General features: G+C 38.6%; 1 protein-coding gene across 1 annotated transcript; it reads left to right on the top strand.

Moving 5' to 3' along the window:
• The first annotated feature begins 2803 nt into the window (after positions 1-2803).
• On the top strand, positions 2804-19458 carry FOXJ1 (forkhead box J1). Its single transcript, XM_032212285.1, has 3 exons — positions 2804-2822; positions 5784-6374; positions 16070-19458. The coding sequence occupies exons 2-3, from the start codon at positions 5853-5855 to the stop codon at positions 16886-16888; spliced, it is 1341 nt and encodes a 446-aa protein (XP_032068176.1). The 5' UTR covers positions 2804-2822; positions 5784-5852; the 3' UTR covers positions 16889-19458.
• The last annotated feature ends 3412 nt before the right edge of the window (positions 19459-22870 follow it).

Raw genomic sequence — 22870 nt, 5'->3', positions numbered from 1 at the left:
TTACTTCGGTAGCCATGCCATTTTTCTATTTTCTATAGATTCTTCATGCAGCCTTGCAATCTAAAAAACATGACACAGAAGGGAAGAGGAACAGGGAAAAAGTGGAAAGAATTAACATCATTTCCTAATAATAATTTTCAATTATAGTAATCTTTGTACAATGATTAACTGGGTACAGTTCAGTGACAGGAGCTGTTCTTTCCGCCAGGCCGATGAAATGTCCCTATTCCCCATTCCCTGTCCTCTTGCAGTTGAGGATAACAGAGAGAAAAACCAACTATAATGCTAAGTTTTAAAAGGAGCACCTTTTATGTTAAACCAGGCAGACCAAAGTCTGAAAACTTGTAACATGAAAGAAAATGAAGAAGGTAATGGTGATGATACTGACTTCATGATACTTTCCTGACCAAAAAGCAAGCCAAAACATGCAGTCTTCCAGATGAGTGGATTCCCAGCATCCCCAATCAATATAGTTAAGAGAGAAGGGAGCAGGGGTGGGATAGGTTCGCGTGAACCGATAATTCCAGCAATCAGTTAGCCCTGCCTACCCGCTGCGCTAGTCCTGTATTTCCTTTGAAGCGGATTGCCGCGCCTCAGCTTTTGCTTGCACCGGAGCTGCAATAGAAGGCAAGTTTTAGAGATGTTTTGAAACAAACTGTGCGCACTCAGCAAAATGGGTGTTACACTGGTTGAAACCCACCACTGGACAGGAGATACAGTTCAGCAAAATCTGGGGTCTTCACTGGTATGCCCATGTCAGTGATGGCTTGCAGGCGGTATGCCCCGGTATAGACGTACCGGAGCCAGCCCGGAGCACCGGATACCGGTACTGTACGGTGCTCCAGAGGGCCCCCCTCGCTCCTTACCTGTCTTTTAAGGCTTCTGTGCACGCACATGATGCATACAATGCCTGCGCAATGCTCCGCTGAGCAGCTGGAGCATTGCGGAGGCTTGCGTAAGCCTTGCTGACAAGTAGGACACATGCACGCACCGCGTGCATGCATGTGGGTGATGCCGGGGCCTTTCCAACCGTACTGGTTGCAACGGAATCCGGAACCCACCACTGGCCTATGTGTTGCCTCCTGAAGAATGCAAAATAAAAAAGAGGTGACAACAATGTTTTACTCTCAAGTGAATATTTCCCTGACCTAAAATAATACAAACCAGAGGTGTCCAACTTTGTTTGCTGAAAAGTTCTGGAAGTTGCCAAGTTGGCAAGGTTGGACACTCATGATATAAACTACAAGGAAGCAAGCAAGTCAACATAAATTTTGCTCTCATTTTATGAATAACCGTAATTCTGAAAATAAACATTTTCAATTGCATAGTAGCAAGCAGCGCAGCTTAAAGATTTCTTTATTTTTATAAGCAATATAGATAGCAACATTAACACTACCGCAACATTAAAAGTATGTTTTCTTTTTCCTTTTTACCATGCAATTCTACTTCTGTCTGCAAATTGAGCTGTGCCTTATTAATTCAAAAGATAACGAAATTATCAGTGTCTTTGCTTTTTTGCCATATTAAAAAGTCTAGCCTACTATTAAAAAGAATGAGATAGCTACTGCAAAAAGTAAATTTTGAAGGGGCGCAAAGAAGCAAACAGTGAGGACACCTGAATGAACTCCTCTTTGAGCCCATACCAGTACTGAAGTAAAATTCAAGTGCCAATCATTGCCTTTATTTATGAAATGAAAAGAAGACTCATCTGAACCTCAAGCCATGGATGCCTTAGCACAAGACAGGTTCTAACTGGGTGGCAGTTGAGACAGTAGCTCAGCCTTCCAGGATGCTGAATCCTCTCAAAGTTTTAACTCTCCAAATTTCCATTTTTAGTCTGGCCCATGAGAGATGAAGTCCACCGTTTCTGACAACAAAGACTTGAGTGCACATAATTTTCACGTTGAGACGGGGAAGGCAGGTGGGTGAGCATTCTTTCACGTTTTACGTCGTTTTGGGGAGTGACCAAATGGCAGGGCTGCAACCTTTACCGGCTGAGCTGGGCCAAGTTCCAAAACCAGTAACTGCCAGAAAGAGGCATTGTCTGAAGTTTTATAAGCTGGATGGTATGCAAATATCAGTGCAGAGAAGTTACTTCAATGCAGGAGTGTGTCTTTGTGTTAGCAGAACTTGTACCAGAGGAAAGCCTTCCAATGCTTTGTAATTCTGACTTTTGGATTCATTCCTTGTATTTCCTCCATGAACTTGAGTGTAATTTCCACTCGTTTTATTTGTGAAGTAGGTTAGGTTTGAGAAAAACTATTTAGGAATTTGACCTGGGCCTCCCTCACTTTTGTTTGAATCACAACTAAACTATGGTACCTTAATTCATATTTTGGTAATCAGAAGCCAATAAAGATTTTGCTAAGTTGCAGGCAAGAAATTGGAAGACCTTGAGGCCTCCTTAAGGCCTTTCTTAGGCATGAAAATCAGCTGGGTGATTTTGGGCCAGACCCTCTCACTCTCAATCCAATCCTCCTCACAGGGCTGTTGTGGGGAAAATAGAAAGAGGAAGGCGTATTATGTACAATATATAGGCCATCTTATGTTAACAAAAATATGCAGGTGAGGTTAAAAAAACCCTAATAATAAAAACGGGGTCCTCGTTTTCATTATTTTGTTACCTAGAGGGACTGCTTCTGTTTCTCCATTTTCCATCTTTATCCCTGACAGAGTTTTCAAAGAATGCAAAAAAGGTGATTGATTAACAGAATTGCCTGGATCCCACTAGTCAGATTTCATGATGTCACCAATGTCTTTTTCTACACAAAAAGGCTTTTCACCATCAAAAATTCATCAGAGGAACGGATAACCAGGAAAAGGTAGGTTGATTCTTCCATTTGTAGAGCAATGTCTCATGCAGGAATGCATTTTGCAAAATGCAAAATGCGACTAAATGAGAATTGAGGGATATGAAAAACAGAAGAGTGTTGTAGAAGCAGTGCTGGAAAGGCTGCTCCAAGCAGAGAACTTTCTTCCTTGGCTAGTGAAGTTGGAAGAACAAAAGGGCCTGGTGCTAGAAGCTGACTGCAGTTTCTTGAAGAATGTGATAAATATTGAATATCCTTCCCAGTTATGTTTTCTTTTCAAGGGAGAGAACGGGACAGATGGACAAAGAAGAGATTTTCTACCCCGCCTCTTAATTAAAAAGGGGGAAAGATGCTGCAATCTTTCTGATTGAGGGTCTGTCATCTCCCCCCCCTAATTTTACCTGAGCTCTGGTTTCACCTCTCCCCCTCCCCACCGATCAGGTTACATAAAGGTTAGGGAGGCACTTTCAGATCCAACTCAGCGGCTGGGAGAAAGGAGGCTGGTGTACTCCTCCCTCCCCATGCCTCTGCCTCAGCGCATGAGCGCCCCTTTACTGCATGAGCTCTAGGCATGGGGTCAATTTGGTCCCTGAAGTCTTTTAGCCTCATGAAAAGCAGAATGTCAAAGCAGCTGTGGCAAGAGTTCAAGAGCAGGAATGTCCCTTTTGACCCTGAATGTCCTATCCCCTTCCTGCAGTGTCTCTTCTGAAAAAGACAACTTCAAAACAGAAGCACTGTTTGGTAGATCATGGTGGTGGTGGTGATGATGATGATGATTTATATAAATAAACAAGCAAACGAAAGCGAGAAGCCACAACAGCCCGTTCCTGAGGAGGCTGGGCAAAGCAACTCAGGGTTGCCAAGTTTTGGAAGGAAGGAGCAGGCGTTTTAAATGGTTCCCTTTCTTTTCAAGGCATGGACTTTTTCTGGTTGCTGGGCTGTTTGTTCTTGGCAGACGGGCCCCTTCGCCACCACCACCACCCAAAGAAGAATGGGCATCTGGGACCCGTTTCAAGTGGACTTTAATTTGTCTTAATGAAACTCACAGCAGTAAAGCTTCAAGCGCCTCCTCGGCGTAGTTACCACATACCAATCCCTCGCCCTCGGGAAGCCAACCAGCGCCTCCCGCCTTGCCCAGCGCGCCCAAACGGGGAGAGAGACGTTCGTGTCCTGTTAGCGTAGCATGAGTGACCCCGGGAAAACTGTGGTCTCCGATTTAGTTGCCGGTCTTGACCCGCAACTAAAAATTAACTAGTAGTTAAAAAAAACAAAAAACCCTACCACCGGGAAAGGGAAGATTGATGGAGGATTTAAAAAAAGTTGTTGCAAACTCATAGAACTGAGCAGAAAACGGGGGGGGGGGGCTGTCAATGATTGCGCTCTCCATGGAGACCCGAAGGCCAATGAGAAGGGCAGAAGCTGTTTATAGAGGCGGAGCGTCTCCATGGCATCCAGAGAAGCCTTTTCGAGCAGCTACTTATTGACAGTCATTCTGTTGCTTACAAATCACAGTACCTTTGGGATAAAAGGGCTCTGGCAGCCTTAATAATTTATCCGACGGGAGAACAGTAGAAACCCCCCTCTCTCCCCCCTCCCCTTTTTCTTCGTTACCCCACCGAAGAGCCCCCGTTTAGCTGTGAACCTTTGGCTGCGGTGGGGGTTTCTTCATAGGAGCAGGTAAGAGGACGGGATTATTTATTTATTAGGCTGGCTAAGAAGAGGGACGTTTAGGTTTCTTACCCCCCATTCTATTGGGAGGAATATAATTTCTCCTTCCCATCAAATTGGGATCGTGGGTTGATCTCTGAATCAATGATCAAAAGAGCAAAAACCTTCATTTCAAGGGAGTGGAGGAGACCTTATCTAGAGGTAACGATCTTGGTCGTATATTTGGGATTGGGTTCCTGTGTCTTTAACACGAAGGTGTTTGGCATGGCTTTCATTTCTTAGTTCTGGATACTGTACACCTAAATACAAGTATTTATTGCTGTTGTATGTGGTTGATTTCCCCAGTTAATGGTACCATTGTAACATATCAGCACCTCCTTAAAATTGCCCAGAAAACTTATAAGAAACTGTGAGTCAGCTAAGATGATCTTCTAGTTTGTTTAAATTGTCTAAGTATCATCTGTGGAAATAATTTTCAAACTGTTCAACTGAGGCGGAGGTTGATTGCATAATGAGTTCTGTATTGAGGTACTTTCAGCAGCAACAACAAAAAACTTCCCCATTTGTACTGGATGTTGTATGCCCAGGATAGGATTGGCAGTTCTATCCATTGTGAAAAGAATTTATACAACCAATACTTATTAATTGGGATGATGGAAGATATGTTCATTCAATTATTAGTATTATTGTAGGGCAGCCCTAGTCATATCTACTTAGAAATAAATATCACTGCATTTAATAGGGCTTATTCCCAGGTAAGTGTATATAGAATTGCTGTCTTAAATATATGTGTTCATATCTCCATTCGTTTTTTCAAAGACGATTTTCACAGGGGAAAAAAAAGAAAAACAAATGTTTATCTTTTACTTTATCACTCAGCATGAGTGATAAAGTAAAAGATAGAAAGAAGGAGCCAATTTTGGAATTTCTGAATTTAAAGAAATTGTTACAATTTCTTGAGAGAAATATCAGGGATTATTTCAGTGGTATGTTTCTTTCTATGTTTTGATAGGGACAAAGCTATTCACACTCTTGGCAGTTCTGAAAAAAACCTCACTACAAATGGAATTGGTTGATTTCCACCCAAATTATCACTTGGCCTATATAAAGCTAGCTACTATACTTGAGAAGGATGACTTGATTTGATTTGATTTGAGAGGGTGACTCCATTCTCTAGGGTTACATCCAGTATATATTTGGCTCCTGTGCTTTTTGATGTTTGGCTGGGAAGCAACTTGTTCAAGTGTGCATCTGTGTGCTGCCTGGTGGTTAGGGACCTTGAACGTCTTCATATTATTGTTTCAGGATTGTTCCCTTACCCATCCTCCCCGTTCTTTTCCAATCCCCACCTTCCTGCTCTCCCACAATTCCTGAATGTTGGACCTGCCTATTTTGGCTTCTACTGGCATGACTGACGGCTGGCTAAATATGCAGTCAGAGGAAGAAAAAAGTCAGGACAACAGCATGATGGATTCGGGCAACCTGGACGACAGCTTGACCAGTCTACAGTGGCTTCAGGAATTCTCCATCATCAATGCAAACATGGGCAAGTCATCCTCTTCCCTATGCAGCACAGATCCTCATGGTTATCACAAAATACCTGGCTCGGCTGCACCATGTTCTCCCCTAGCTGGTGATCCAGCTTGCATGGGAATGCCCCATACCCCTGGCAAGCCAATTTCCTCTTCCACATCCAGGACTGCACATCTACAAGGCCAGCCACTAGAAAACATAGATTACAAGACCAACCCTCATGTGAAACCTCCTTACTCTTATGCTACCCTCATCTGTATGGCAATGGAAGCAAGCAAGAAAACAAAAATCACCCTCTCAGACATCTATAAATGGATTACTGATAATTTCTGCTATTTCCGGCATGCTGACCCTACATGGCAGGTAGGTGACTAGGAAAATGTCTGTTTTGGCAACTGTATTTTGAATAAGACACCTACTTATGTATGGGAAGGTATAGTGCCTGTGTACTTCAATAGTTTTGAATTAATGGCTAGCTTTCCATTCAAAATGCATCCAACAGTAGTAATGGCTTATAATTGTCCTGAAAATTTGTCTACGACTTTCAGTGCAATTCCTTTGCATGCTAGATAAATCAGGTTAAATCAGGAGCTTAAGAATAACTTCTAAAATTACATGTTCAGGGACTTCAGAAGCAATTGTGCTAGATCTACAAACAGTTTTTAGCACTTTTAAGTTATAGTTAGCTTTTTACTTTTTGGACCAAATTTCCTCAAAAAGTAACATACTTCTTTTTTTCCAGTTTTGCCATTTTATATGAGAACCATGTTGCTAAATTTTCTGGCTGTAGGACACTCTTCTGAGAGTAGAATAGATTTGTTGACAACCCACCATGACATTAGAAAGCAACCAACGGCACTTAGTGTTCGTGCTGAACCTTTCTCTCTTTCCTTCTCCCTTGAGTACAATTACTGTTGCTCGGTGTGTTTCCTATTGAAGTGTTTTGCTTGGAGTAAGCACTTAGTAGCACAAGAGATTGTTGTAAATGAGAAAACAAAACAATATAAACAGGCATGTTCTTCCTTTAAAGGTAGTAGTTATCCATTATCTTCCCATTGAAGGATAAACACTGTGGATTATTCAGAGGCTAATTGTTGTAGTTATAGAAAACAGACAAACACAATCAGAATGCCAATATAAAAAATCATGTCCAAATACAGCCTTCCCCAAGTTGTCCACATATGTCAAATTGCAATTCCCATAATCCACAAGCTACCTGGGAAGGCTGTTGTAGACAATATACAGAAAATATGGGGAAAGTGTGTAAGAGAAAATGAGGGATGAATAAAGAAATAAAAGTTGAAAAATGAAATGTAGTGGACAAGACAAGTGTTAAGTAGTTTAACTGTGGTTTATTTTTAAAAAATACAAAAAGATAAGAAATCAGATAGTGATTCTCACAATGGCCAGGTCTATTTATTGTATAAACCAGTATGCCTTCGACTGCATCCACTGATTCAGCCACCATTGGGGTACAAAAAATGTGGCCTGTCACCCTTCCTTCTATGGGATAGGAGGCAAACCAAGATTTTAAGTCTTGCATAGACTAATAGCATTATTTTCAAACCTCAAACACTTCTGTTCTGATTCCCTTTCTAATAAAAGGCATCCAAAGTATGTTGTACAAAGACTGGAGAAGGTCTTAAGCCAATGGAACACTTCTAGGGTTTCTTCTCTAACTGTCTTTGATTAGTAAACAAAGTACAGTTTACTGGAGTCATTGCACCATAAACTATTATTTATAACCATGTTGGCTGGGTTCACACAATACACTGAACCCCAAACATACACATTATGACTTAGAATAATATGTCAACTGTGCATCTAAAAATTGCGTGGAAGCTATTACCTCTCTGTCATACACTGGATGCCTCTAATCCATTTAGTCACTAATATATGTAGATCCAAAAGATAAGACAATTATCTACAGGGAAAAGAGGCCAGTTGATTTCCCCCCCCCCCCAGGGATAGTTATATTTTTTAGGAAGGATTATTGAACCCTAATGTTAACTAAAATGCTTTTAGAATGTTTAGGCTTTTGAATGCTGATATTACACTGGCCCAAAGAGAAGGCTGTTAGCTTTGCCATTAACATATTGCTGTATCTTGAAATATCTTGATTCTCCATAAGAACCTGGAAATGGCAACTTGCTATAAAAAGCAGTCCATATTCAGCTTCTAGTGCTCAATTTTTATACTCCAGATTTTGGTTTGTCATAAGCAGGAAAAACCAGGTTAACGCCACTGTAATCAAGAAAACTTTAAAGCAACCATCCTTTGCTGGTTATGGAGTGAGTTGGAACAGGGGAAAGGAAAGTACACATTAACTGGTAATCTGACCTAAGGAAGATTCTTTTTCATCCCTCCCCCCCTCTCCTTCCTTTAATTCATCGGAGAGGGAAGATCAAAAGCTCTGGCTATATCAGTTATATACGAGGGAAAGAGCTGGATGCCATCTGGTGTTCCACAGGACTGAAGACGAAGAAAGATGCGAAAGAATTAGTAATAAGCATGTGAGAAAAGATACTGGGAGAAAATAAGGGAACAGAAGCGATGGGCTACTTTATTCGACACAAGAACAGCTCAAAATGGTTTGTTTCCTGAAGCAGAAAACAAGATGGCATCCTCCCCCATTCCATGTAGAAGCCAACTGAACTTACAGTTGAATCTTATGTCAGTACTGGTCATAGCCACTTTCATCAAAGAGTCATTAGTTAGGAGTGCCCAGAAGGAACAGATAGGAATCTGCCATATACTTTTTTGAATCTCCAATTACTACCATAGCTGTCACACCTAATCCTATTCTTGATTCTGTGTGATTTGTTAAAATATACTTGAGCCAAAGTGAAGTAAATAGGAAAACCAGAAAAGACCAAGTAAGGGGTAATAGCCAGATCTTTTCTAATGCACTTATTCAATTTTGGCTGAATGCTATATAAGGAGACATGGTACATCTCGTTTATTTGTAATTTCAATGCTTGTAGAAGTGTAGCTTATTTCAAGCATCACAATAAATTCACTATTTGTTGAGTAAGTCATTGTGGATTTACACATTACTTTAAGACATAATTTATAAATCCAAGCCGCTAAGTTCGTATAATGCACAGCAAAGCCAGACAAATAACATAATTTAATTTAGTGTATACGATTCCTGCCTGTGATTTGCCCACATTTCCCAGTAGAAGATGGATACTTAAAAGCCAACATAATACAAGCAAAAATCTTTTTAATACCATCCCCAATTAATCTCAACCAAAATAAAATGTGTTTCGTTCAGGCATTCTTGTATCCGACTTCCCTTATATTTGTAAAATTACAGATTAGGGTGTAATGTTGAATCTCAGCATAGCAGAGAATCTCAGAGAAAACCGCTAACATTTTCTCTTTTTGTAACTAATTAGTAGTAAGTCAGTTGCTGGATATTATAGTGAAGATACCAAAGGTGAGTAATACAATTTTATTGCCTGTCCAAAGATACCAACACACCACTTGAAATTCTTTCCAACACCCTCACAGATGTCCAAATTCAACCTAATTTCTGAAGTGCGACCAATTGACTATGGTCAGTCTTTATTCTATGGTTGCCACTATGCTGCCAATAATGACTTTGTTGTAATATATTGAATAATTCCTATCCTGATCACAAAACAACTATTTCATATATGCACTTGTTTTCCTTCATGTCATGAATTCCCACTATGGAAGAAGGGTGTAGAGATTCCTCATGTAAGACATTTATGTCAGTAAATTGTTCTTATTTGGTGATATTACTGGGATATGTGTTCCTGTAAGTTTGTTTTTGAAGATAAATCTATGATAATTTATTTGTTTTATCTATCTACGTACAGGAATGTCATGTCTTGGGCTGATTGACATTACTTCCGACCTATTAAGAGGATGCATTTCTTTGAGAAAGTTTTAAAAAGAACTTTCTGCTCATCTCTATGTCCCTCTATATCCTGATATGGCCATAAGCAGCTTCCTACTACTGTCATTCATCTATATATGCAAACATATATATTTATGTAATTTTAGGTAGATCCCAACAAAATATATAATCATCAAATGAAGTTTGATCTCTTAAGTAGAGGGCTTCTTACATCAAGAAGTCACCCGCCAGGTGATGTTGGCTCCCCTCCATATTGGACTCCCTTTGGTCCCAAAGTCTAGAGTGTACCAGTTCCCTAGTCCTAATTTAATATGTCCTAAATTAAATCTAAATTAAATTAAATCTGAACAAATTCCATATATCTTTAAGTGATAAAAATGTTAATCTGATGAAATTTCTGGAGTCACATAATTTGTTTTTTCAGTAATTTGTTGGAAAACCCGCATATATACTGTGGATAAAATTTTTAGGCTTAAAGGAAATCTGGAATATTCTTGAAAAATCCTTTTTATAATATTGCTGTTTTCAATATTGAAAGTAACACTTACATGTAACATATAATAAGTATTATATGTACTCTTCAACATCTTCATCAGTGATTTGGATGAGGGGATAAATTGGGAACTCATCAAATTTGCAGATGACACCAAGCTGGCAGGAATAGCCAACACTCAAGAAGACAGGCTTAAGATACAGAAGGATCTTGACAAAATTGAACATTAGACGCTATCTAACAAAATGAAATTCAATGGTGAAAAAAGTAAGGTTCTACATTTAGGCAAGAAAAACAAACTGCACAGGTACAGTATATGTGGTACCTTGCTCAATAGTAATAATAGTGAGAGGGATCTTGGAATCCTAGTGGACAACCATTTAAATATGAGCCAGCAGTGTGCAGCAGCTGCTGAAAAAGCCAACACAGTTTTAAACAGAGGGATAGAATCAAGATCACGTGAAATGTTAATACCTCTTTATAATGCCTTGGTAAGGCCACACTTGGAATACGGCATTCAATTTTGGTCACTACGATGTAAAAAAGCTGTTGAGACTCTAGAAAGAGTGCAGAGAAGAGCAACAAAGATGATTAGGGAACTGGAGGCTAAAACATATGAAGAGCAGTTGCAGGAACTGGGTATGTCTAGTTTAATGAAAAGAAGGATTAGGGGAGACATAATAGTAGTATTCCAATATCTCAGGGGTTGCCACAAAGAACTGGGGTAAGTCAAACTATTCTCCAAAGCACCTAAGGGTAGAACAAAAAGCAATGGGTAGAAACTAATCAATGAGAGAAGGAACTTAGAACTGAGGAGGAATTGCCTGACAGTTAGAACAATTAATAAGTGGAACTACTTGCCTCCAGAAGTTGTGAATGCTCCAACACTGGAAGTTTTAATGATGATGTTGTATAACCATTTGTCTGAAGTGGTGTAGGATTTCCTGCCTAGGCAGGGGGGTTGGACTAGAAGGCCTCCAAGGTTCTTTCTAATTCTGTTCTGTTCTGTTCTGTTCTGTTCTGTTCTGTCCTATTCTATTCTATTCTATTCTATTCTATTCTATTCTATTCTTCTATCATTGTTTTAGCTTTGTTATATGTAGCCCATAGCCACTTTTTGTATGTTAGTTGGCTGTGTAAATTAGATGATAGATAGATAGAAGATAGATAGATAGATAGATAGATAGATAGATAGATAGATAGATAGATAGATAGATAGATGATAGATAGAAGATAGATAGATGATAGATATAGACAGATACTAGAGATAGATAGATAGATGATAGAGAAGGAGGGAGACAGACAAATAGATGAATATAGATAGATGATAGATAGATAGATAGATAGATAGATAGATAGATAGATGATAGATAGATAGATAGATAGATAGATAGATAGATAGATAGATAGATAGATAGATAGATAGATAGATAGATATAGATGATAGAGATCGATAGAAAGATAAGATAGATAGATCAATAGATAGATCAATAGATAGATAGATCAATAGATAGATGGATAGATAGATAGATAGATAGATAGATAGATAGATTATTTAAAATTTAAAAAATAAAGATATGTAGAAAACTGGAAATAACCTATAAAGTAGCCATGAACTTGGCAGAATGGCATCATAATAATGCAAACATCACCTAAAGCTCCCATAGTTGTTATATAGGTGACTAAATGAGGGACTCAGATTTTTGTTAATGGCTGACACAAGTTTTCAGAATCAAAATTTATATTCTGTTTACAGAACAACAACTACTAGAATATGAGTAAAGGGCACAAAGCTAAAAATTAATGAACATTAAGTACAGTACCAGGTTTTTTAGCATATTGCCAGATGTTTAAATCTCCTGGCTTCCCATGAGATTCTTACAGAACAGAGAGATGCTATGTTTTTTTTAAGAATAAATAACATACGTGAACGTTAACATTTGCAAAGAGAGATGGGAAAGAAAAGCTTGATCTTATGGGTATGTGCAACCTGTTAGATTAGACACCTGTTTCTCTCTTTTCCTTTCTTTCTGATAACATTCAGTATCTCTTTGCAAAGATGCAGGTGGTTTGGCTGATAGTTGCAGGGAAAATTATAAAAATGCTAATTAGCTGTGGCACAAGCAGCTGTCGACGGCCCAGCAAATTTGAAATGACTCTAAGGCAAGGGAAGGGAGTATTCACTGACCCTTATAAGATTTCATTATACAATAAATTCTAACTCATCCAAGATCAGTTTGTTTGCAATAATTTATCTCTCTCTTTCTCTCCCCCCCCCCTCCACTGGTGTCCACATTCTCACCCGTCTCACTAACTCCCATTCCTGTAAATACAGACTCCAAGTCAAAATGTCAGGCCTCCCATCAGCAGGGCAGGCGGAGGAGTGGTGGTGGGGAGATGGAAGGAGATTCCTGTGGGAGTCAGTTGTATGTTTTGGAAAAGAGCCAAGATACCCAGGGAATTCAGCCTGGAGGAATAGATTTTTATTTAGCCCTCCAGGCATTCAAGTCCTGCTTTTGCTCTTTGGCAATAAGGATTATGGATGAATAAGCATAAAGATATCTAGGCAACATTTAAAAAAAATCCACACACAATCCTCCACCATATCCAATCTCTTAACACCCTCCTGGCTTTGTGTACTGAAAGACCAAGTTATTTACTGGATAACTGAATTTCTTTGGGGATTGGGCTCCACCACTCTACACACATTCTTTCTTTTGTAAAATTAGAAATGTCTCTTTTGGGGATCAGTCTCTATTGAGGTTCTTGATCATTATGATTTTGCATTTTGATTGTGAACGCGAGCACCATTTTGTGTAAAGCTCAACAAAATGATTAGATGATCTTTGGATGCCCGAGATGTAGCACAGAGGGGTGCAGATATAATTCAATAGGCAAGCAAGTGGGTAAAATAAGTGTTCTTTATGTGGGCCCGTCTGTATCTGTGGCTCAGTGGCTAAGATGCTGAGTTTGTTGATCAGAAGGTTGGCAGTTCAGCAAATCCTTAGTGCCGCGTAACGTGGTGAGCTCCCATTACATGTCCCAGCTTCTGCCAACCTAGCAGTTCGAAAGCATGTAAAAATGCAAGAAGAAAAATAGGAACCACCTTTGGTGGGAAGATAACAGTGTTCCCTGTGCCTTCGGCGTTTAGTCATGCCGGCCACATGACCATGGAGATGTCTTTGGACGGCGCTGGCTCTTCAGCTTTGAAATGGAGACGAGCACCGCCCCCTAGAATTGGGAACGACTAGCACATATGTGCAAGGGGAACCTTTACTTTTACCTATATCTGTCCTGGATTAAACTAAATCCAACAGTACATTGTTCTTATCTGTAGGGCCACAGCACATTAAAATAGCCCAGATGTATTTCGGGGTGGGGGTGGAATCTGATAATGCTGGCTTTCTGGCCATCATGTAATTGTAATAGATATTTAGCTAGTCTTTTTACTCTCTAGTGTTGTGAGAGCAAGGAAGTTCCTTTCCCCCCAAAACTGAAGGTATGGAATGAAGATTATGTTTTCCATTCCGTTGTAAATTGCTGTGGTTATGCATACCTAAAATCCATGAAACAGGAACTGTGAATTCACCAGTGACTCCTGAAAACAGACAGCCCTGACTCACACTGGGCACTAATCTAAGTTTTGTTTTGATTAAAGTTACATTTTCTTCCCTGGCAATTTACAGCATCTTTTAGGTTCTCCCAAACATCATTGTGCCAAAGTTACAACTGCAAGGACAGGCATTATATCACTTCAGCCACACTTGGGTGACACTATGAAGATACTTTATGGCACTAGTGAGGAAATCTGCTTGATGTGATTTTTTAAAATGACTCCACCTTAGGTGATAAAACAAACCACGGTTTATTTTTTTACAGCAAAGCTGGTCTTGAAATTGACTGAATGAATGACTGGTTTAATCATAGCAAGTAATAGTTGAACCCCGGATTAATTGTTTTCATTTTCTACCCATGTTTCTCATCAAAATAGAGAAGTATGTGGCAGTACATATTAGCCACCAGAGAAACCACTCCTCGGAATAAAGGAAGCCTGCTTGTTTCTCCCCAAAAATTTCTCATTCTTTCTGGCAGCCACATTCTCACACATATTGAGAGGTTAAATGGAGAACCACACACAAAACTCCAGAGACACAAAAGCAAAGAGCCCACTATACAAAAAAGAGAAAACACCTCTCACGCACAGACTGGCAGATTAATTCTTTACTGCTGCTGGGAAGTAGGGAAGCATCTGTATTCTGGCAGAAGAGAAGAAAAGGCAACAAAGCAAGAATTGGCCAGGCGAACCAGAATTATTTTACTTCTCTGCCAGATTGGCACTGGCTTATTCAACAAATCATGGTTTAGTTTTATTTTTGCATGCAATTTTAGAGTCCATTAGAGGTAAAAAAAAAAAAAAAAAGCTCACTGATACTTTGTTTTCCTTAAGTTACAAGACATAAACATAACCTTAATTTAAAGAAATAATACTGGCTGTGGTTCCTATTTCTGTGCACTAAATCATTTCTTACTTTTTAGTAAGGGATGAAATATAGGGGGATTTTAAAAAAACACACAACAACAACCCCTCTTTTCAGTAAAGTACAGAAATATACAACCATAGAATTATATTTAGAAAATATGAATGTAGGACTGAGTTATTTAGCTGAAATTTATATATTTGCCAGTATGAAGGATAAGAACTAGTATCACTTTAATATTAGAAATATGAGGTTGAGAAGAGTGAGATCCTCCTTATGTTTTATAATTCAGTGTTTGTCTCAAGTCATTAATTTGAATTTAAAAACTTGTTTAGTTGCTTAATCTTTTTAAACAATGTATAATTTAGGAAGAGTGGTTTTCAAAATTCTGAAGTATTAGAGACATAAGTGAGCTGCAGGTTGAAGGTTCCTTAAGCAGTTAAAACAGGTATAAACCTATAACTCAGGTGGAAAATGTCTTTTTCCCATAGTTCATTATTAACTTGCATTTTAAGATAATCAGCCTGGAAAATCCATCCTACCTGTACAATAGAAAGTAAATAAAGCCTGGATACCAATATTCTGTTTGACTTTTCTTTCGTTTAACCTTAAAAACAGTTGCTAGTGATATACAAAATTATTTTTCATTTAATAAAGCTTCTAGAAAATTAAATTACAGAGAAGCAAAGTCCATCTGAAAAAACTTCCAGAAGAGCAGAAGAGCAACTCAATAGGGGAACCAATTCCTCAGAGACATAATGGATCCCCTTCACTCTAGTATGGAATCAGAGGATAATAACCCTCTTATTTGCCTGAGATGTTTTAATTTCAGCTCCTGCAATACGCAGGAGATTGTACTCAATGGCTAAATGGCTTTTACCCTAGTTCACTTGCAGGGCATCCACTAAAAACACAATATGAATTTAACCCATTCATTAAAAGATAGGCTGGTTAATCTTAAAGACAATGATCTTCAGATCCTTATAGTTTGGTATGAGTAATGTACTTGTTAAATAATGAACCAGATCTGTTTTAGCTTGTAGACCATTTCAGGGTTCCATCTTTCCTTTGGAGCAGAACATAGTAATCCCAAAGGGTCTATATAGTCAACTGCATTCATGTCAGTGGAGAGAGGTGCCCTACAAATTATCACCCTTTACAGAACAATTCATATTAAGCTTTGCCTTTTAAATTTCAGAATTCCATTAGGCACAACCTGTCCTTGAATAAGTGCTTCATCAAGGTGCCCCGAGAGAAAGATGAACCGGGAAAAGGTGGCTTCTGGAAGATTGATCCTCAGTACGCAGACAGACTGATGAACGGAGCTTTCAAAAAACGCAGGATGCCCCCTGTGCAGATACATCCAGCCTTTACCGGAAGAATCCAACAGGATGCAAGTTCCAGTTCTTCAGCTCACCAATCGGCAACCTCTTGGAAAAACAGCAGCATCCTGAAGATCAATGTAGAGTCCCAGCAGCTGCTCAAAGAATTTGAAGAAGTGACCAGTGACCAGAACTGGAACCCAGCAGATGGAAAAATGAGCCATAAACGCAAGCAGCCGCTGCCAAAACGAATGTATAAGGCAGCCCGCTTCTCCAGCTCCCCTATGCTTACTCAGGAAGAACAGACAGAGCTTGGCTCTCTCAAAGGTGATTTTGACTGGGAGGCTATCTTTGATACCACCTTAAATGGTGATTTCTCTACCTTTGAGGATCTAGAAATTACTCCTCCAATCAGCCCGATAACCAGGGATGTAGACTTGACAGTGCATGGAAGACATATCGATTGCCCACAGGAGTGGTGCCCAGCTGGGCAAGATTACGTGCTCACAGAATCTAACCAGAGTAGCTTGGACTTTGATGAAACATTTATTGCCACTTCTTTTCTTCAGCATCCCTGGGATGAAGGGAGAAATGATTACCTCTCAAATTCTGTCAACATGGATCCACTATTTGAACTCAGTGACCCTTCTTTGCAAACAGAAATGAATGACTGGAGCAATGCTGGGTGTCTTTAATGAAAGACCGTTCCCTGATTGGAAGGTTCAAGATTAACCAACTCTTAAGAACAAGATGGTCCCAGAGCTGCAGGACTTGACAAAAGAAAGAATCCATGACCAAATGAGACAGCTTTAGTATTGGGACCTGCTGTCTCACTGAAAAGTTAGGGTGGGTGGGAAAATAAGATCTGGATAATTGGGGCTGGATGTATCTCAAAGTAACACATTTGATATGGGGAACACTATACCCCAACAGATAACAAATAATAATAATACAGTGTCTATTTGTGTTCTTTTAAAGAAATACAGGTTTTTTTTCTATTGGGGGCTAGAGGGAAATGAAAAGAGGATAATTTCTTTGTGGGAGAAGGGAGGACATTTGAAGAGGTTGGAAGAGCAGGCCTTTTCTGATGATTAGCGTATATTAGATCATTGACCGTTTCCTCTTCCTTCCTTCTTTCTTTCCTTTCTTGGGTAAGTGTGCTTGTATTTGTTTTTCCCAGGGAAGATCGCTAGCTAAAACATGGGACAATCTAGCAGGCAAGTACAATTTCCATCTCTGTTCAAGGAGTTGCAACCACCTGTCTACCACACTAGATCAATTTAGATTTTAAAACATATATGCTGTGAAATAAATCAATAGGTCAAGTTGTTTCCAGCTTTTAAAACAGAAGCTATTATCTATCTATAGACCTGTAATGGAAGTTATATTTTTAGCTACAGAGGGCACAATCAGTAGAGTATTGGGTTGGGTAGGGAGGGAAGACTATTTGTAATAATGGAAATTCAGATTGAAGTGTATCAAATGCTTGTTATTCAGAGGGAAATATAATACATACGTGGGAACATCTGCCACTAGATTTTTTTAAAAAAATCTATACATGGGACTTGATTTACTCTAGATGTTCCTTTTTACTTATTTTTGTATCTAAAATACTTCTTGACTGACTCTGTATGCTGTAATACCTAGACATAAAAGTCAAAGTAGGTAAACCCTCTGATGTTAAAGTTTATTTTAAAAACATTACACCTTTTTAGAAGTAGAAGCTTATGAAGGGATTTGTGGCATGCTTCAACAACTCAGTCACCAGCTCAGTTGGCTGATTATGTAGGGCTCTATTTTCTTGTCTTTTGGTCAACCATCAGAATTGCTAAAACATTTCTCTGCTTTAAGTTATGCCTTGTCTTATGTGACTCACCAACCAGTAGCAATGTAGAACTGATTAATGTAAGCAAACCAAAACTACTCATAATTGTCATGTTCTTTTGTGTTTCTACACTACAGCGGAACACTATAGACCACTATACATACAGCAGAAAATACTAAAGAAAGAACAACTTAAATCTTCACTCCGATGAGTTACTTTTGCTTTTGAACTAAAACTGAACTTTCCTGTCATCTAACTAGGCACTTTTAGCCTAGAATCAGCTGTCATAATAGCCTTTGAATGTATTCAAATAAAGTAAAATGAGGACATTTAGGGTAGTTATGTAAAATATGTCTTGAAAAATAATAGCCTTATTAGAGACACCACAATGGTATTTCATAGAAGTTAACTTTTTAAAGGAGCTTCTTCAATGGGTCCATTCGGGTTAAGGCTCAGCATCCAAGTAGAATTTACAATACTGAAAAATTCTGCACCATTTTTTCTTGCCTACATATCTTTAAAGCTGTTAACCTACAAAATGCTACAAAATGCATTTTGAAATATGTATATTTTCATACGCTTAGTCACTCTTAAACCTCTGGTGTGGAAAGAGTCACATCCTCAGGGCAAAAGTTATGGTGCTACATTATTCTACAGCAAATGCAATGATTTGTGTGTGATAAAAAACACGCTTCTGATCAAATCTGTACAGAGAAAATAAAAACATGTGCCCTTAGATTATGTAAATGAAAGAGCTCATTTTGAATATTTTGCATGCTCTTAATTTTAGAAATTACCCACATCATGGATACATGTATTACCTTCTGCAGAAACAGAGAATCTAAATTTAGAGCTTTGTGCTGTGCCACAAATATTAATGCTGAATTCACATTTAGTCTGCACAGAAAAATGTATTATTAGTTTGGCACTACAAAAGTCTTTTAACAATTATTCTCACAGTGATCCTGCTTTCAGTCGTCCCTCTCTCTCTAGAGAGAGAGAGATTTCAAGGCCTTTCCAAATCAGCTGGAGAGTAAGCGTGACTGAGGCATGCACAATATATGTGCACGTGATTTGGGTTTGTTTTGCACTGCCTACACGATTTCTCCTGAGGCTTCTGATCATGCAACATGAAAATCAAAAATTTGTATTTGGAGGAAATGGAGTATTTTCCTCAATCTGTACTGAGCAGTCTAGAAGAAAATGACCAACTGGCAGTTTCTAGATTGCATCCATCCTCAAAGATTATTTGATGTACTCTCCAAGAGTCTGCAGGTTTTTGTGGCCTGCAGTTCTGGGCAACAAATTAGGTCTCTATTTAAGGGAAATAAAGTACACATACTCATGATTCTTCTGGAACAACTTTGAGGCATATGGAAAAATCTTGGAAATATTCCCTGAAATAAATTTGCATATGGAATCGGTAGTGCAAAAAAAAAAGAAAAAAGATAGTACCAGTACTACTTTCCTTCACCTTATCCAACATTAAATTGATTCTTTGCAACTTCCAGTAGCTGACGTTTCAAGACAATTTGGTCATTAAGGATTATGGACAGTTTTAGGAACCTGGCTGTACCTATTCTAAAATATATTGCTTCCACAGTTCTAAGGAGCTGAAAAAGTACAGTCACTGTGGAATGAAGTACATTCCTATTATTTCATAACAGATGTGGGACTCCTGATAATAATAGTATTGGTAAAAACAATTATGTTTCCTGGCATTGAATAAGATTCAGCCCACAAATTTATTTGTTGTGGAAGAATTGTATGATATTTTAGCATCAGAGGTATGCCCATTATTGGGGCAGGGGGAACTGATCTGGAATTTAAGCTATTATTTTCAGGTTCTAACCCCCCTTCTTTCTTAATCAAAATGTAGTCAACTTACTAGTAATTAAAATATTTTTAAAAAAATTTAGGGAAGGGGAAATTTGTGAATGAGAAAGAAGCTTTGCTGTTGGAAACAATATGAGCAGTTTTAACCATATCAGAAGATACCTGTACATGATTTTTTTTAATTAAAAAATGGAATAACTGCTGGAAAACCTCTATTTTTAGTAAGTGATGGAATAACATAGAATTTAAAAGTAATGTGAAAATGGAATTAATGTGCAAAATGGACCATCTGTACAGCATCAGTTTTGAAACAACCAAGGACTAGTATGTCACATTTAAAATTAGAACTATTGTAATTCCATGAATTCAGATATGAAATTGTTTCAATAATAATTGTGATCTATACAGATTTTAGTCTTTTAAAATCCGGTTGGTTTAACTACACTTTTCTACTGAGGTCAGTTAAGTTAATACACATTTGGATCTGGCTTGGTCCAGCCCAATGGTTTTTTTTTGGTTTTTTTTACCATAGGATATGGCCCTTCAAAATTCAGGCCCACCCACGAACATATAAAAAAATAATTTGAGGCATCTGAATAATAGCTTACCTTTCCCTTACCAATAATTGCATAGAAATGTAGTTTAGCAATATGGTTAAAGCTGCAACTTTATGTACATTTGCTGTCTTTATATTCAAATTAATTGGAGCTTTGCTATTGATTTCTATGGGTATATACAATGACTCCAACCTAATTTAGAAGCCTGTGACAGTTGTATATTCTAATTTAAATGTTCTAATTAGGTAATCGAACTAGTGTTTATTTTGTAAATTTAGAATCCTGAATTTGTCTCAGCTCTTTTCAGCAGAAGCAGATGCCAGTGAAACTGGTCTGTGTGTCTGGATTGACTGTTACTGGAAAATCTGCTTCCATTCTCCTTTTTTGAAAGTAATAATAAACATAATGTCAGCATTTTGGACCATCGGCTGCTGTCAAGATTAAGTGAAGTACTATGGAGCAAAGCCAGTTTGCTATTGGAACAAGTTGAGGGCTCTCTCTGAATGGCTATAGTACAAATGTAAAGCCTCTGTAATGGTTCGGCCTCTTTAATTCCCAACCAAGGAACTCTAAAAGTTAATGGCAGTGAACCTGTCAACTACATCTCTGCACCTGACAGAACTACAGTTTCCACAAGAACTCTAACAGGATACCGAAGAGTGAAAATGAGCAATTTCTATGCAGGGGGCTTTTATGCTGTAAATGTACTGTTTTCCATAGCAAGTTACACATTGTATTGCATCCAGGATTTCAAACTGCAATGGGTAGCGTGCTTTCGTTTTAGGTTTTGGATTCATAGATTTACTACTAAGTTCTGTCAAAACTAGTGGCTGTAATAGAGCACCAACAGAACTTGAGTCTGGTTTCAAATCTGTCTCACTTTGTAGATTTAGTTATTTCTTCTGTCATCGTTCACTTGTGAAATTGCTCCAGGAATAGGTTGAACGATCAAACTTAAGAGAAGTGCACTGCACATCCTTCAAGACCGTGGAAACCTACTGGCAATGAAATCATACCATTGCTGGATATCAAACCAGACATAGGGGAGAGGGGGAGCGTTGGTTGGTTTTGCTTTTTCTTAACATAATTATTTCTTTTCTGTTCCATTTTAATGGCTTGGATTGGGGTTTGTTTCCTACTCATGTTGAAAAACAGCAACAATACGTGTTCAATTTAACTATGGAAAGCTGTTTGCTATTTAAAAAAATAAAAATAAAAACAAAACATTGCTACACTTTGTTTCCTGCTCTATAATATATTAAAAGTCATTTGTTGTTCTCAACAGTGCTCTGCGAGGATAGTCAAAAGCAAGTATGCAGAACAAAATACAGCATTTCCACTAGTAACACAGAGGCCATCAGATTATACTAGGACACATATGGTCATTATCCATCATTACACAGCAGCAATCTCATTAGCAGAAGTATATCTGATACAATGATGTCCACTCTATATGGGATCTGAGATACTTGTTTGCCCTTGAAGTTTGTTTCAGCCTGCAACTTAAAGTTGTTCTTAGTTCTGGAGCAGTTGCAAGATTCTCCGTTGAGTCAGTATAGTTGAAATAGCCCTCTGAGGCTATTCAGCTCGTGATATATAGCCAAAGCAATTTGATCTATCAAGAGATTGTTCTATATTCCTGGAGACCACTACTACTAACTCCTTCTGAAATAGCTACTCCTACCACTAGGACAACCTACATCGATGCTGGGTGCTCAGATTTATTTTCTCTCTGTCCCACTCTTGTGAAAACTTAAAATGATATGAAATACGCTGCAGCGGACCTCATTGAATCCCTTTCCAGGGAGTGTCTTCTTGGTTTTGCACCACTTCAAGGTCAATTCTGAAGCTTTCTAATCCCACACTAGTGTTTTGGGCGAGCTGAGTCATTCCTAATTCTGCTTCTGTGGAATTTATATCCAAGTTGGTTCCCTCCCTCACTTCACCTCTGCATATCTTGAAAGCAATCCATTTTGCCATAGGTGAGGATTTTCACTTCAATGTGCTTCCTACCTCTTGGGCTTAAATTAACCATTGCTTGCTTTCCCTCTAGTAGTGGTTCAGCATCTTGTCCTTTACCATGTCTCTTCCTGCTTTCATTATTAGAGCTTATCTTCCCCATCACTCAATTCAGCGGTTATATCAATATGCAATTGTAGCTGCAGCTACCGGAAAACGTGCTAACTTGAGATGCTATCATTTCCCCTTCACAATTCATAGTTGCTTTTAAACGAAAGAGAGAAATGGGGATGAGGCATTTGGGAAGCTTTCAGACCTGTTCAGGGCTGTTGTCTAGTCTTTTTTTTTATATAATCAATTTGACCTCATGTAGCTTCACTTCATAGCAACCTCTCAAAGGTTTTTTTTTTTTTTTTTTGGAAAATCATTAGATAAAGACATGCTTCCTCTACTAAAAGACACAGAATAGGGGACACTCAGTTGTCTTATTTTGTGTGGAA

The sequence above is a fragment of the Thamnophis elegans genome, chromosome 2 (genome assembly GCF_009769535.1).
Source record: "Thamnophis elegans isolate rThaEle1 chromosome 2, rThaEle1.pri, whole genome shotgun sequence".
Classification (NCBI taxonomy): Eukaryota; Metazoa; Chordata; class Lepidosauria; order Squamata; family Colubridae; genus Thamnophis; species Thamnophis elegans.
Note: the sequence above shows the minus strand (reverse complement) of the source record. Positions and strands in the feature narration are given on the sequence as shown.

Bases quoted from the DNA above. Each gene is read 5' to 3' on its own strand.
- FOXJ1 (XM_032212285.1), top strand. From the start codon at position 5,853: ATGTTGGACCTGCCTATTTTGGCTTCTACTGGCATGACTGACGGCTGG. The intron at 6,375-16,069 runs GTAGGTGACTAG...TTTAAATTTCAG, and splicing joins ATGCTGACCCTACATGGCAG to AATTCCATTAGGCACAACCT.